Source organism: Crinia signifera, chromosome 8 (assembly GCF_055691185.1).
Source record: "Crinia signifera chromosome 8, ASM5569118v1, whole genome shotgun sequence".
Lineage (NCBI taxonomy): Eukaryota > Metazoa > Chordata > Amphibia > Anura > Myobatrachidae > Crinia > Crinia signifera.
Window position 1 is genome coordinate 154,947,025 of NC_139224.1, and position 17,873 is coordinate 154,964,897.

The 17,873-nt window shown below is 45.4% G+C and overlaps 1 protein-coding gene across 1 annotated transcript in view; it reads right to left on the reverse strand.

Annotated features, from left to right (window-relative positions):
• Nucleotides 1-17,873, reverse strand: part of ERI3 (ERI1 exoribonuclease family member 3) — a 215,966-nt gene that overhangs the window by 86,297 nt on the left and 111,796 nt on the right. Inside the window, exon 7 of the mRNA XM_083157464.1 lies at nt 9,140-9,239. Within this exon, the coding sequence (XP_083013590.1) occupies nt 9,140-9,239 (100 nt within the window). The remainder of the gene's footprint in view (nt 1-9,139; nt 9,240-17,873) is intronic.

Below are 17,873 nucleotides of genomic sequence, written 5' to 3' on the forward strand. Positions count from 1 at the left end.
CACCCACTGCCCTCAACTACCATTTCCAGTAATTAAACAGAAGAATATAGGAGTTCTTACATTACACAGAAAACGAGAAGGTTTAATCTGTAGCTATGCTAATATACTGACAAGCAGACACAGAAATCTGCATATAACAAAGCTAAGAGACCGTGTACCATGCATGCAGCTATCGGTGCATACAGAAGAAGAACAAATTCTGAGTACTACACCTTGCGAAGAGAACACGGACACTGCACATATACATACAAACTGAAAGCAAACAGACATTGACAATTAATCCCGGGATAAAGGATGAAGTGGAGCGGTAATACATAATAATGTCTATAGCATAAGCTCCTATTGCTAAGTGTCACCTGCACTGGCCGGGACTTCACTAACCAACAGCAAGCATGAGAGACTAAGCCTGTGATTGGCTGAGGGGCTACTGGTACTCACACTCACTGCAGGGAACCTACTGGGAACAGAATAATTTACCACTGGATTGCAATGGACCAAGAACAAAAAAAACTTCTGCTTTAGAACAGTATGGAATGAAGGCTTGACAACCGTTTTACGCAAATAAAGTTTATCTGAAAACTGTGTAGGGGGGGGGGGGGGGGGGGGGGGCATTCCGTAGATTCTCCCTATATTATCTGTATAGCTATCCAATAATTAATCCATTCATTAATTCAGATGGGTTCACTTTATCAAAATTCTTGTCAATGCAATACTCAGGTGGCACAGTGAAAGCGACCTTGTGGTTTGGGGTGTGGCATGAGCTGCCGACGGGCGGGATTCCGACTGCCGAGACTCTGACGGGGGGGGGGGCAATTGCTCCAAAGCCTCTTGCGGGCTCACTGCACTCACCACTCGGTGGTTCGCTGCACTCGCCACAGGTTTTATTCTCCCTCTACGGGGGTTGTGGATCCCACGAGGGAGAATAGCCCCTGTAGGTGGGAATCCTGACTGACAGGGGGGCGAGTGCTACGAAGCCCCTTGCAGGCTCGCCACTCTGTGGGCTCAGTGGCTTGCCACAGGTTCTTGTCTCTCTGTGGGGGTAGTGAACCCCCACAAGAGAGAATAGCTCCTGAAATTCGGGAGACTCCACTTCCACTACAATTGTGAACATAAGCGTTTCTTTTGGATTTAAGAACACGTTATGCATTCATTATGGATACAAAGAGACCAAGTTCCCTGAATCCCTACACAATGTCTTGAAATAAACGTATGAATTGTGAAAGAGAAGCGGAGAAGGAATATTTTCCCGCCGTACTTATATTTGCACGGCAAATAACTTAGGCGCAAAACATTTTCATTTGCTGGCGATATCATGGAGCCACTAGTGGTTAGCATAATAAAACCTGGTGCATTGTGGGAAGCAAAGACAGCTTTATTTACAAACCCAGAAAGTACAGGACACTGTCCAACGTCCCCCATAACTTCTCGCTGCACCTTTACTACCAAGTAGCCATCATCCTTTTATGTTGGCTATAGATGGACAAAGCCAGGGAGAAAAAGTCAAAATGCACTTGCTCCCCTTATGCTGGAAATTCTGAGGAAGATGCAGAGCTGAATGCCGGTCAGCTGCAAGTACGCCCACAGTCGGCAAAATTAAATGCAGATATTGTTCTATATACAGCGTTGGGTACTTGTTTCCTAGAACGGGCATCGCATGCCATTATAATGGCATGCGATGCGACCGATGCGATGTCCGCGATTTTACATAGAAATGCATGGTAAAATGTAAATCGCGTCGGTCGCATCGCATGCGGCCAAAAAATCACATGCCATGCGACCGACACGATTACAGATTTCCCATAGGGAACAATGTTAAATGGCCCAATTGACCCGATTTTACATAGGGAACAATGTTAAATGGCCCACAGACCCCAAATAGCCACCCTAAAGTGTGAAATGGCCCCCCCAATTGTTAACGCCACCCCACGATCAACGTCAACCCGAAGCGTGGCGAGCGGGGCGAGCCCGCGAGGGGCGGCGGTACGCATCCTCCGACCTTTTCATACCCCCACTATCTACGTCGGCGTGGAGTTGAGAATAGAAAGTGAGGCCAAAGCGTGGCGAGCGCAGCGAGCCCCGCGAAGGGAAGGCGGAATACATGTTAAGTAATCCGTGTGCGCTCACCACGCTTCGGGCTCAGGGGCTCGCTGCGCTCGCCACACTTTCTATTCTCAACTCCACACCGACGTGGATAGTGGGGGTATGAAAAGGTCGGAGGACGCGTACCGCCGCCGCTCGCCATGCTTCGGGTTGACGTTAATCGTGGGGTGGCGTTAACAATTGGGGGGGCCATTTCACACTTCAGGGTGGGTATTTGGGGTCTGTGGGCCATTTAACATTGTTCCCAATGTAAAATCGCGGTCATAGCGTCGGTCGCATCGCATGATTTTTTTTTTGCATCTATGTACCAAGGAGCAAATATGTGAGCGATTATTTGTTTGCACATGTATTTAAGATTATAAAACCCCCTATGGCACATGCGCTACTGCATTCGGAGTCGCTGGTATTAGAATTGGCAATACAAAACCGTGGGTGTTCCTGTGCAGTGACTGTGAGGAGAAGGCCACCCTCATGGACGAGAGGATACATTCTAATTCGCAGAGTCACAGAGGCGTGTGTGCATTACAAGTTCCAGTGGTGCCCGCAATGGTGCGGCGATTGTGGAGTACACAAACCCACTGGCGGTGTGACACCATGCACAGTAGGGCGGAGTGAAAAAACTGAAATTGAGCAATTCAAAATCGGCTAGTGTGGAAAAGTTGTGACTTGACTTGAATAAGAAACGTGCAAAAGCATTTTGATCTGAGTCAACATCTTCTGTTCTGGCAAGAGGCCTGAAGTTTCACTTTTTTGGTGAAAATGACGAAAACTATGAAGATGCTCCGATCTAGTTAAAATTATGTCAGGATGTCTTAGAGTGGTTCATTAATATACTTTAGCATAGTAAAAGAGAGTACGAGATTGTCCTAGTGCAAAGTGAATGACTTTGGTGGGAGAAAAAATCCCTAATAATTGACCCATTTTCATGGTCACAATTGTGAATATTGTTTGTTTTCTCCTGAATGTGTTTATAATAGAAGAAGCACAAATAATCTAAATGGAATTTCGGTGACACTGTGTGAAATATAACACTGCATAATAGCCCTTAATCAGACCTGATCCCAGTACAAATTTGTTCTCAAAATGGGCAAAACAAATGCTGCATTGCAGGTGGGGCAGATGTAACGTGCTGAGAGAGTTAAATTTGGGTGGGGTGTGTTGAAACTGAAATCTAAATTACAGTGTAAATATAATGCAGCCGGTATTTACCTTGCACAGAAACAAAATAACTCACACAAATCTAAAGGTGGCCATACATCTACAGATCGATTGTCAGATCTGGCTGGTTGGAACAAACAGCTGGTAATATCTGAATGACAGTTTTTCAGCATTTCAAAGCAAATGGTCAACTGTCATTTGCTCTCATCTTTTACCAGGATTTTGTTCCAACCAGACAGATCGGACAATAAATCTGTAGATGTATGGCCACCTTAAATCTCTCTGCACATGTTACATCTGCCCCACCTGCAGTCCAGCATTTTTTTGCCCATTTTGAGAACAAATTTGTACTGCGATCAGGTCTAATTAAGGGCCATTATGCAGTGTTATATTTTACACAGTGTCACTGAAATACATGAAATTGGATTTATGCTGCTCTCTTTGCAGTGCATATACAAAGATAGACAATCATGTGTACATAAATAAGAAATAACTGTTGCAGTATGTTATTGAAAAACAGTAACTGTTACAATAAGTATTACAAGTAAGTGTAAACTGTCTAATGTATCATTTTACACATCACTTCTGTTTATTGACAGAAAAACAGTGTTGCATCCCCTATACTGGGAACATGATTGGGCTGAATTACAGCATATAATTATGCCAAAGATAAGCCAATATATTAACTGTTAAATACGTTGAAGTGTATTATGATGTAATAAATTGTAAGCTTGCAGCAGGGCCCTCTAAAGGCCCCCATACACTAGCCGATTTTGGTCAGATTTCAGCCAGATCAGTCGGATCTGGCCGAAATCGGACCAAAATCGGCTAGTTTTGATGTCCCCTCAGATCCGATGCGCGGTCCCGTGCGCATCGGATCTGCGTCGGGTGGTCGGACCTGCTGCACGTCCGACCACCCGACTTGGGACCTAGTGGGGCGGCGCGGCGGTGGAGGGAGCAGGGGGGGCTGGGGACGCTGCGGGGGACACGTCTGTGTCCCCCGCTGCTGGGGACAGCGTCTGTGCGGCGAGAAGGTAGAGGGAGCAGGGGGGGCTGGGGACGCTGCGGGGGACACAAGCGGCATAGAGCCGGGCAGGGGGAGCCGGCCGGGAGCTGTCAGTAATGAATAAAAAAAAAAAAGCCCATACAATGAATGGGCGGCCTGTGATTGGCTGAGCGCTCTCTCAGCCAGTCAGCAATTGGCTGAGAGAGCGCTCAGCAGCCAATCACAGGCTGCCCATTCATTGTATGGGCTTTTTTTTTTTATTCATTACTGACAGCTCCCGGCCGGCTCCCCCTGCCCTGCTCTATGCAGCCTGTGTCCCCCGCAGCGTCTCCAGCCCCCCTGCTCCCTCTACCTTCTCGCCGCACAGACGCTGTCCCCCGCAGCGTCCCCAGCAGCGGGGGACACAGACGTGTCCCCCGCAGCGTCCCCAGCCCCCCTGCTCTCACCTCTTAGCCCCCCCCCCCCTGCTCCCTGGGTTTTTTACATGTGATAAATCGAGACGATTTATCACATGTAAAAAATGGCACATCAAGTGCCAATCTAATCAAGCTCCCCCAGGGAGCAGCCGGGGAAGCTCAGGGGGAAGTCGGGGGCGACTTGTCCTAAGGACAAGTCGCCCTAGTGTATGGGGGCCTTAACCCCCAAGTCTGTCTGTCATTACCCAGTTTGTTTTATCACTGTCTACTATTGTAAAGCGCTTCGGAATCTGCTGAGCTATATAAGAAACTGTAAATAAATAAATAAACAAATACATCTAATGTTTAGGGGGAAAAAAAACAAGAACATTGATTCAAAAAATAACAGGTTAATCATTCTATGAGTGGTGTCCAGCAGTACATATATGCCAATCACTGTGTTCATTTCTAGGCACCAGGGCCGTCTTAACAGCAGTGTGGGCACCTGGGCAAAGCAATGCACTGGCGCCCTTACCCATTCTCCCCTCCTAGGGGTGGGGGGTGGTATCAGCAGCAGCTTTGATGTCCCACGGGTGGCAGGGGGTGCTCTATCTTCCATTCAACATGTAGGACCTGGAGCAGTAACTTCTGCTAATTACTCCTTTACTGCACAGGTGGTGGGAGGGTGAACACTAACGTGTGGAAGGGGGCACTGAGCTGTATGAAGGGTCCCTTGTAAATGACTTCCAGGGAGGTAGGGGGTGTTTTATACACAGGGGACGGTTGGATAATGGAGTGGGCTTAATATTCGTAATTTTCCACTGGAAGGGCAGCTTGTTTGACTGCAGATATCGCCATTATCTGGAAATAGATTTCTTAGCCTAGTATAAAAACCCAGAGTCCCAACTTTCAGGAGGTGCTGGGAACTTGGGTATCAGAGATCAGGAGCCAGAGCAATCCATTGACAAAAATATAAAACTACACCAGACGTTTGGAGCTGGAGCAGGAACCGGCTGCTTGAAGGCTGATATCTCTGGTTCTGGGCATGATAGAGACAAGCCGCTAGTGTCAGAGAGAACCTGAGAAATATGACTGGAAATTGTATTTAACAGGTTGGATGTGGACTGCTGCTTTGAAGTTGGATATCTGCAGTTCCCCAGGGCCGATTTTCAAAATTCTGGTATCCCTGGAAAAAGGGGATCCTCAGCTATCAACATAGAGCCCTTATGCGCCTGGGGCCCCTGGGCAAGTGCCCATTAAGCCCATACAAAAAGACGGCCCTGCTAGGCGAGTATTGATCAGCAATACTTATTACAGCATAATGCACTTTAATGTATTTAACTGTTAATATATTGGCTTATCTTTGGCATAATTATATGCTGTAATGCAGCTGCAGGTGGGGCAGATGTAACATGTGCAGAGGGAGTTAATGTGGCCATACATCTACAGATTTATTGTCCGATCTGTCTGTTTGAAACAAAATACTGGTAATGGATGAGAGAACTTTGCTTTGAAATGCTGGAAAACTGCCAAAAACTGTCATTCAGATATTACCAGGTATTTGTTCCAACCAGCCAGATCTGACAATCGATCTGTAGATGTATGGCCACCTTTAGATTTGTGTTGAGTTATTTTGTTTCTGTGCAGGGTAAATACCTGCTGCATTATTTTTACACTGCAATTTAGATTTCAGTTTCAACACACCCCACCCAAATTTAACTCTCTCAGCACGTTACATCTGCCCCACCTGCAATGCAGCATTTGTTTTGCCCATTTTGAGAACAAATTTGTACTGCGATCAGGTCTGATTAAGGGCTATTATGCAGTGTTATATTTCACACAGTGTCAATGAAATTCCATTTAGAGTATTTGTGCTTCTTCTATTATAAACACGTTCAGGAGAAAACACACAATATTCACAATTGTGACCATGAAAATGGGTCAATTATTAGGGATTTTTTCTCCCGCCAGTCAGTCACTTTGCACTAGGACAAGCTCGTACTGTTTTTTACTATGCTAAAGTATATTAATGAACCACTCTAAGACATCATAACTAGATTGGAGCATCTTCATAGGTTTCGTCATTTTCACCTAAAAAGTGAAACTTTAGGCCTCTTGCCAGAACAGAAGATGTTGACTCAGATCAAAATGCCTTTGCACGTTTCTTATTCAGGTCAAGTCACAACTTTCCCACACTAGCCGATTTTGAATTTCTCAATTTCAGTTTTTTCACTCCGCCCTAATGCACAGGCCTCGGGCCTTGCACGCTCCAGCGTGAGTGGAATCACAAACAGTTGCCTAGAACCCTGTATCGCTTGTAAGTGTATACAGTCGGCTGCGCAGTACAAACGTGAGATCCGTCTGTACACAAACAACACATTAGTCCATGTGTGTACAGTAGTTCCTCAATGCCCAGCAATCTAAGCACTCAGCAATGTAATACGATGTACACTAATACTGTGTCAGCTTGAAAGTGAGAAAAAGCTGAACGCTCGTTACATAACACAGGATACAAGGAGCGACGACTCGCATGTGTCTGGTTTACGGAGCAACGCATGGAGGACGTGGAGTGAAATGATGTCTGGAGCTGCAGATCTTGCTGGTAATCTCAGCACTGGGCTCCTCCAGGGCTGTCCCCACACGCCAGTTAAATGAATGCCCACTCAAAGCCCAAACCAAATTTTAATGCAAGTCCTGTCAATAGCGCTCGCAGAGCCATCCCTCAGAACAGTCTCACTAATTAAATGCTGCTGAGATTTAAATAATTCATCTCCTTAACGTGTATTGATTTGAGAGTTTTGCGGTTGGAGGCTGAGAACAAAATTAACCCTTTCGCTGGTAATGGGACGCAGACAGCGCAGATGGATGGTCATTAACCACGAAGTCAGTCTCTGCATATTTAGGGTTTGTAAACATGAGGTGATTCATATACTGCGCACAATATTAAATAGATCACTTTCGGAACATTAATGCACCATATTTAACTAGCATCATTTGTATACAGCTTTTCTGGTCATTGCAAATATATGCACAGATGAGATCTGGGGGTTTCAGACTGGGTCCGAGGACTTCAGGGGCCAAATATAACAGCCTGCAAAACTACCAGAACCTCAGCACTTACAGCAACTCAAGACTATTAAGGTGTATACACACTGTACAATTTTTTTGACCAATTTCGTTCATTTTGGCCCTTCTAAACGATATTGGTCTAAATATCTTTCAGTGTGTATGTGACGAACGAATCATGATGATGTGCATACCCGCCAGTTATTTGTCAACTGTGCATGCAGCTCAATTGGATATCATTCGTCTTTCGTCAACATCTTTCATCAACATCTTTTGTCCAGGACACTGGGTTCAAGGGAATTGGTCATCAGTGTCTTTCAGTGTACACACTGAAAGATATTTTGATCAATATCGTTCAGAAATTGGTCAAAAAATTGTACAGTTTGTAGGCACCTTTACATTTATATTGGTTGGAGATGCAGGATCTTGTTTAGGGGAAGGTACATTAAAGGCTGCTTTGCCAGTATATTCAATAAGAGCACCCAGGAAAAACCATACATGCTAAGTACACCAGACCTTGGCAGAACTAAACTTTTACAAAAATTACTTGTTTAAGCCAATAACCAATACAGCCAGCAGTATAGGGGAATCACTATGTAATAGAAGTGGCTGTAATAAGGTGGCAGGAGATGGACTCTAATGAGACATTTATACTGTATATATGCCCGTCCATATTGTTTCGCCTCTACGCGCATCTCAGGGCCTGTGTCTAGGTTCTGGTATGGAGAGCGAACGCGTACACGGACGTTCAATAGCAGCATCGCCTACACACCAGTATAAACCGTAGTTACCTCCCCTTCTGCATTCTGCAGGAGACTCCCTGAAATAGGAGCAATCTCCCTCCCTCCTTGATTAGTCTAGCAATCTCCCTGATTTCTCCTAACCTAGATAATGCAGCTGCATTCTTTGTTTGGCATTAGCACTTGGAATTTATTGCATAGACATCACATTTACTATCAGGAATATTATGCTGAGTGAGAAAAATATAAATATCACAATAAATAATTGCAAACTAATAATCCAATATTGCAGGCAGGACTGTTATTATCAATACTCGCTACATTACCGATAGTATATAGTTAACAATATAATCTAGGAATATCTTGCAATAAGCATTTAAGCACATATACGCCCATATATGGAACTAGCCACGCCCTTTGGGTGGATCATAACACGCCCCCTTAATGGGGTGCTGTGCAAAATTCTACTGCTAACTAGGATCTCCCTGAAACTAGTTTTCAAAAGTAGGTAAGTATGGTAATAAACCAGGTGTTGGCTGTGTGATTCCACTGCGCTTCCTCATCCAGTAGAGGCTGTTCTAGAAGCTGCCCCCAGGTCTCTTATTATCACCATCTCTTCCACAGGTGATTACGGCACTGCACACATCAGTCCCGGAGCCGTAAATTGTACTCACCTATTCCACTGTGGGGCCTCCCTATGTGCTGCAGGCTCATACCCTTGTTCATGTCTAGAAGTCCGTTCTTAGGCCAAGTGCCAATGGCAAAACTGTACGCCTGAAAGGAGAGGAGAAAGATGTCAGCATCGAATGTTGTATCATATAGGGCAATGCATCTACCCTATAACTGGCGGCAGCCTTATATATTACACAATGGGGCAGATGTATTAAGCCTGGAGAGGTAGATAAAGCACCAGCCAATCAACTCCCAACTGTCATATTTCAAACACAGCTGATTGGCTGGTGCTTTATCTCCATTCACTTTTTCTCTAGTTTATCTCTTCTCCAGGCTTAGTACATCTGCCCCAATGGCACCAGCCACCAGGGTGGGAGACATGACGGGGGAACGTCACTTTCATACTTATTGTAGGCTTACAGTAAACTGGTGCGAGTGAGAATTACAGTACCAGAGTAAAGGTGCCCACACACTAGAAAGATCTGTGATCTGTCCGTCCTGGACAAAAGATTTCAGATCTTCACCAAAGATTTTTCTTAAGATCCCATGTGCGTTCCTATGGATCTTCTGTTAAATCATCTGATCTTAGAATGAAAGATCAGAAAATTTAGCAAAAGATCCATGGGAGCGGGCATCGGACCGATCTCGGACGATTATCGGTAAACAACGGACGATTTATCAGAAATCGGCCAAAAAAATCGTTCTAGTGTGTGGGCACCTTAAGATGTTGTCAACGTGATCCCGGTGCAATATGCATTCCCAAATGATGTATGTAATACTAATAGAACACTGCGAACACCAACCATCCCCAAATGACCGTGGCAGGTGGAAGCAAACCCACATTAACGTAACAGCATCGAGAGGCTGTGGTGATTGAGTGTGCTAAATTAGCAATACTTTACACTGGGCGATGTGCGCTTCTCCACACATAAGTCACACTGACTGCTCCAGGCCCCCCGTTACTGCTGTGTGGAGCACAGTAAGGAAGGAGATGAAACATAGTAAAATGATATAACATCAGACTTGTAAAGTGCCTCTCCAGCATTAAGATCATATCTGACATTTGTACAGCCAACACGGCTCCTGTCATTGATCATAATAAAAGCACTATGTTTATGTGTCTCCAGGGGGTGATAAGTGTGACGAGGAGAAGGCACGAAGCCGTACAAATCCCGTCTGCCTCATTCCCGCGCTGGGGTTCTCTCTCTCTTCTTCCTTCTGAGCCATTGTGCCAAATAACGCCGTTCTGAGGAAGGTAAGTGGCCACAAACATCTACAACAGGTAAGTGACAGAAAGCCAGAATCACAGCCGGCTGTCACTCCGGGAAAGAGACCCGCAGCTCTACAAAATGTTTACCGCATGCCCTGCTGGGACTTGTAGTTCCACAGCGGAGGCCTCATCCTGCTTTATGGCAGACCTGACGCGGTTATGTCTTGCTCAGGGAATAATCCATTTACGGATAAACAAAGATGACAGTGAGTGATGGGTACATGCACATAATACAAAGTATCGCCAGGATACTAAACTTGTTAATATTCTCTGGCCTGTTCCACGGTAAGCTACAGTTGTTAATGTGAGAGGAGAGACTCTGACTTGGCAACAGATATCCCTGTTTCATTTGTAAACCCTTTTCCCCGGGCACGGCGGCCCTCTGCAGATTGAAATGTAAATTGTCTGAGGGGGGGGGGGGGATACGCTTTGTAGAGTGGCACCGGCGGTCTTGGAGATGTAGGTACAGTGTCACCAGGCTGGCACAGGCAGACAATAGGTGTTGTCAAGCGTGTAAGGGCACAATAGGTATCGGTGGTTACCGAGGCGGCCAGAAGAGTGTGACACAAAGAATTTGATTCCTGGTGGTCGGACAGGCATTCGGGGAAGGATGCCAAGGAAGCAGCTGGCACAGAGTCAACCCCTACACAATCTCCTTACTGTATAAATAAGCAGCAGTGCACGTCTCATGCAGCTGATGGAGGTGGCAGGAAGCTATCGTACAAAGTGGGCAAACCCATGTTATAAAATAACCCACCGGTCCATATAAACTGTCCCATGTATATTGCTGGATACAGTCACCGTAAAACACAGGAGTATAAAACCCATTCCGTTTGTTGATCTGTCTAGAACAGTGATAGGGAACCTTCGGCCATCCAGCTGTTGTTGAACTACACATCCCAGCATGCCCTGCAACAGTTTTGCTATTTGGACAATCTAAAACTGTTGCAGGGCATGCTGGGATGAACCACAGTTCAACAACAGCTGGAGGGCCGAAGGTTCCCCATCCCTGGTCTAGAAGAAGAATTCTTCTGAAAAACATAATTCTAGCTATAAAAAGTAGGAGATAATGAATTCAGGCTCCTAAAACGATATACAGTAACGGCTCGTACACACAGGGAGGTGCGTCTGAGCCTGGTGTGCTGAGCGATCTAATCTAACCCAGGGCTTGCTAGATCACCCATTGCACATGTACTGATATGTATGTGTAGATTTGCCTCCGACGATATGTTTTCTGCCCATAGGTGGCAGGTCTGATGTATATAACACCAGATATCTCCAAACACCGCCTTCAGTCCCAATGTAATATATGATGAGCATTCTAACCCCCAGCACAGAGTTCAGGATTTACCTCTTGCATCTTCACCAACTCCATTACTACCTTTTTTTTTTTTTGTACATTGAAAACTGATTGGTATTATGTATCAGTGTCTCTCAATTATGGACAATTCTGTAGATGTACTTTTACCACTTTCCTATTTTCCATTTTTATAGGCACTGTGGGCTATCGCTGTATAAACAATGGCTAGGGGCCTGATTCAGAGGTGTATACTGCTGTTGCAAGAGTTCCGGCTGGAATATGCTTTCCCTTGGTATAGTGGCCTGCGTCTGAGATCTGATGCCACTTTCAGGGTCTTTGTACACTATAACCTGACATGTCACCATCGGCGCACCATTGTCACAAGTATGGGGTTGGGTAGGAAATCCCGGTGTTTGGGATCCTGAAGAACAGAATCACGATGCTTACAATGCCGAATTCTACTTGTACCCTTCCCACAGCCTAAACCTAACTGTCCACTCCTGCAGCCCAACCATAAAGTTGTGTACACATTAAGTGATATCCAACGGATCGGTCCAACATGTCAAGCACATTGTCTAGTGTTTACCTACTACCGCACACTCTGAGGCTCAAGCGCCACCCCATCCGGACGTGCGCGTTATGTGTGTATGGGACGGCCGATGTATTGTTACATTGGCTGGGTACACATATCCAGGTGGGTACTATGGGGGCTGGCGTTCCAGGCAGAAAAGAGAGGGGGCAAAAGTGTTTATTGGTGCTGCCAACTTATTGCAGTTGGAGCACTAGGTGGCAGCCAGGCAGAGACAGCATCGGCAGTATTTCCAATACAGAGCCAATCAGAACACGCAGACCAGTGGCCAATCAGGTGCTATCAGAGGCTGTCGGTCCGCGAGCTCCAATTGGCTCAAGGCCAAATCCAGATGAGAGATGCCGTCAATGCGGTCTCTATCTGGCTGCCATCAGTTGGAGATGTCAATATATCCTAGGCAGGGGGTCCCTAAAGTCTCTGAATAAGGCCCTAAAGGTCTCGTCCCTTCATTTCACTTCAGTGTCTTCAGCATTTAACCGCAATAATAAAATGTGCTTTGTTCTATGGCACGATATAGGAGAAGATCAGCCACAGATATAGGGAGACAGACAGAGATCTCCTGTCATTTATAACCTAATAATGCCATATTTCCTGTCTCTTACTTCCCTGTTAGCACATAATTAAGTGCCCGCATACGTTACCACTTTCTGCAGCCACCCCGCTTCCCTCTTAGCCAAACATGCGGCTCTGCGGATAATTAATAGATAACAGTGCTAATCCTATTGGGAGATGATTACCAATTAAAACTCCTAATTAAGTCTGTGCATAATTCACTGGAATTACAGTTTATGTACACAAAGGGGAGTTTGTTTGGTTTTGTCTGGCCTTACACAAATATGTGTTGATATCTTTATTGTGTATTATTTTCCCCCAGCCTAGACCTCAGCCTGCTGTACATCGGGGCTGGGTTACGCGCACGCTCGTGACTGTGGTGTAAGAACAGATGTTGAGGCCAGTTGCATAAATGCCAGCATCCTGCCGCCTCTTCATATAGGTAGGAGGATTTATCTACACCCAGGTTTCAATGATCTGACTTTACCAATTCAGTGGCATAAACCAAATAAGAAATAATATTAAAGTTTACAGGGGAGATTTTATTTGATGTCATGGTGGCCAAACCTGTCCTCAAGATCTACTAACAGTTCACGTGTCTCCGGCCACCTGTGGATCTACAGTAGGAATGAATGCAGCAGGTTTGAAAATGTGACAGTTAAGGTGATTATTATTGTATGCAATTTGGACTAGATCACATCGCATGTTTTGGAATGCAATCTAGTACAAAAAGTATGTGCAGCACATTCTTTTGAATTGTGCGAAGAGATGTGTGCGGGAGCGAGCGTCTCATCACACTCAACAATAGTACCGTGTATGGGCATCTTTAGTAATGACTTCACCTGTGCATCAGCTGGGGTGATTTGGAAAACGTGGACCTTTGGTAGATCTCGAGGACCAGTTTGGCCACCCCTGCTGTACAGTAACAATTCAGAAGTGTGAGGCACGTAATCAGTAGGAAGCGGATAAATCACTGAGGCTTGAGGTTCTCTGTGTTCCATACCTCGTGTTTAATGTTAGTCCAGACCATAAAATTACCAACTGTGTTCCACTGAACACACGGACAACCTCTGAATCATTATTCAATACAGGTAAGTATATTTCAGAATCATTTTTTACATGATAGTGCACCCCCCTTCCCCCCCCCAACCCAAAAATAAAATAAAATGCAGCCCTTGAATGTATCCGATGTGGCTGATGACTGGTGTATGGTGACTGGTCAGGTGTGTGGGTATATATCAGAGTCTATACGCCAGGTCCATCTATGCATTTTGCGGCTCAGTTCTCAGTACAGACCCCCGGTGTCCGTGCACAGGCAGCAGCTGCCCCTCTACTGAAGGTCAGGTAGCATTTTATGAATATTCAGAGTGCGCCTGCCGGATCGATCGGCTTTTAATTGTTTTTTTCCTGGGTGTTGGAAGGAAGTGCTGGGGGCATTGATCAGCTCCAGACGAGGCTGCTCACACTTCAAGCGAGATAAGGAGAATGCTTGGGATGACGACGAGCAGCGATTTCATCCTTAGTATGTAGCGGGGGGGGGACAGGACATGGCTACACAGACAGGAGCCCTCCTAATGAATCACTATATAAATCATTGATACATACATTTTGATGAGGATCCCTACTGAGGAAGCACACTAAACTGTTAATCGATGCCTTCAAATGATTTAATTTATCACCAGACATATTTTCATATGAGGGGTAATTGCAGAGTTCCCCGGTAACAGGCAGAGAACCTAAAGGTTAACTAGTAAGGAAGTCCGGGAGAGTGAAAGCCGTCTCTACTTTGTTTTATTACTGATTGAATTATTATAATCCCACCGGCTGTTACTAGAGACGTATCGCACCTTCCGCCAGGATCGGCAAACTATACCGCCTATAGGATTGAGTGTTACGTCCCTGTAACTTTTATTTGCATAATTATACGCAAGCTTCTAAATACGCAGAGCAAGTGCTTCAACCCGGCTGTACCGTTGGATGAGCTATTAGTAGTGTAACTTGACGATTTTCGGGGGAGTCAGAATTTATTTGTCAAACAGACAAACAACTCTCCCCGCTAGAGGGATAAAATCCCCATCCGTTATTCATTTAAATGCAAATGTGCAGGACTTTGAGGGCAAAATGCGTTAAAGAGAAATACAGAGAGGGTTTAATATCGGAACAGGGCGAGATCTGGAATGCCGCTGAACATCAAGCCGTATCAATTATTGAGCGAAAATCGAAGACGTTTTCACGCCGACCAAGAGAAAAACAACATTTGTGGGAACAAATAATCCTCTATTTAAGAAACATATAGCGTCGCGTCCCGTCCCGGCTAAACTAGTACTCATCTCCCGGGTGCAGAAGCGCACGGCGGCTGGTAGAAATTTTTCGGGAGGAAGCAATCGCTCCGCAATAAAGAAAATTGCAATCGATGGAACCGGGGCCATCCTCCGTTATAAGTCACAAAAAGCAGAGGGGAGAAATGGCAACAGTAAATGGTCCGAGATTCAATTTATCAGGGCAAATAATGAAATAACAATCTTCCCCCATCAGCTATAAGGAAGGCAGCTGTGATTTAAGGTTACAGGCACGGGGAGAGAGGAAGAGGGGGGAGAGTACAGGCATAATGCGTGTTTACTCATGCAAAGGAAAAAATATTTAAGTGAGGGAGAAGATTGCCGTAACTAGTCAAGAATAACACAGTGTGCTTTTCTGTCAAATCACACTGGAATTTCAGTAATAGATTCTCAGACTGACACTCCATTCGATTCGAAGGTGATCCTCTTTATCCCAACACATCAAATATTAAACGCCTGTATTAGCCGATGTGCCGTCACTTTCCCCCGGCTTATTCATTCTGTCCTGGTTTCAGCCATTCTGGTCTTTTCAATGTTATCTAAACATTCCTTAATACACTTGGGCTCTTATCAATTTTCTATTGTAAAGAGAGCAGCGTGTAGGGGGGGGGGGGGGATACTTAAAAAAATGATATTTAAAGGATTTTTATTCCTTACATTATTATGTTTGCCCTTGTTTTGTGGCTTTCCACATTTTTTGTGTGCATGGGAATCTTAAGAGGGGTAGAAGTGGGGAGACCAATTTGACGGATGTCTTTCAAGAAGGGCAGTCTAGCTTGTCAGAGCCTGAGTGGGAGATGAATTGGCGCATCTATTCAGGCTGCCTCTGGATCTCATGCAATGCAGTTTAATATTCCCAAATAAAGCACGCCGCGTTATCGCAATCCTGACACCAGAGTTGTTCTTTTCCATCGCTGCAAGCTCAAAACCCTTCCCGCGAATCAGCGTTACGCTGATGTCCTGTGCAAAGAGGTTCTCGGCAATTACATGGGTGCGATTAAAGACCCCAACATTATATAAAGTAAACTGTAAAATAAAGAGAAAAGAAGACAAAGGAGAGGTACCATGCATGGGTATATACAGATGTGTCCTGATATAGCTACTCTCAATATGCCATGCAGCGGGAGATGCCTCGCTCAAGTGATACGCCTGGTCCTGTGCAAGCCTGATAGCATCGGGGTCTTTTTATTCGCCGAAAACGAATAGTCGTCGCAATGTGAAACGAGCAGGACGCATCAGAAGACCGTGTGGAGTTCTTTGATATATGAAACTTGTAAGATCCTTGTGCGCCTGAGTCTGTGTGATATGAAGCACAACGGCGGCTGAACCCTAACACTTCATATGCAGATGAAGAGACTCATTTGCACACAGATATAAAAATATTGCCTATCAAATGAATCAGCAGAGTCTCCTGGTGCATCCTAGTCACACTGCATTGCGATTGGACAGATTTTACGCCCCCCAAAAACAAGACACCAAATGCTACCAGACTCTCCTGGGACCTGGCCTGCAGCGAGAAGGGTTGTTCCAATAATGTAGGAGGGGCCAACTGTATAAAGACATCTATTATATGGAGTACATAGTCACAAAGGAGAAGGTGCATGACCGTGTCCCTGGTTTTGTGACATAAAACACGCACAGTTAGTTGCTAGGTATAGGAGTATAAAGGTTAACGGTATAATTCCCTGACAGTCGGTTGTTTCTCCGACATCAGAATCCCGGCAGGGGGGGTGAGCGAATTCAAGCCCCTTGCAGGTTCACCACGCTGTGGGCTACCTATCTATTCTCCCTCTATGGGGCCGTGGACCCACATAAGGGAAAAGTCGGGACTCCGACTGTCGGGCTCCTGACAGTTGGGATTTCGAAGTCGGAGAAACGACTTCGGAATCCCAACTGTCGGTGAGTCATCAAGCGGTCTCCGTAGAGTCAGGCCCTATTGGACACTGCACTGTAGGATAAAACTGTATTTCAATGGAGGAGAGCATTACATGGTAGCAACGCACATACAAATATGGAGACAATAACAGACCCTAACACCAGTATGGTTCCCTGGCCCCAGTCACACAAATCCATCGACCTCAAACACATCCACGGACTTTAAAACATATGCAGTACTGCACAGATCTGAAATGTATCCAGGCCTCCGAAATCCAATATGGCAGGCATGCCCAAACTATGGCCTTCCAGCTGTTGTGAAACTACAAGTCCCATCATGCCTTGCCACAGTTCTGCTACTAGGAAATGCTAAAACTATGGCAAAGCATGCTGGGATGTGTAGTTTCACAACAGCTGGAGGGCCACCGTTTGGACATGCCTGCAATAAGGGTTACCACCTTATCATGTCTTCCTTCTACTGGTCTGTGTGCTCTCCTGCAACTCTCACCGATTTACAGCTTTAGATACCCCCTACTAAGGAGTCAATTTACTAAAGTGTGAGTTTTTAGAAGTAAGAGATGTTGCCCAAAGCAAACTCATATTATTTATCTAGCACCTTCTACAGCAGGGGGCAGGGGCAATAAGCGGCCCTCCAGCTGTTGATGAACTACACATCCCAGCAAGCCTTGCCTTAGTTTTACTATTTGGCCATGCTAAAACTGATGCAAGGCATGCTGGGATATGTAGTTGATCAACAGCTGAAGGCCGCTTATCCTCTAGAACAGGGGTGGGTCATAAAATCTAGAATCTG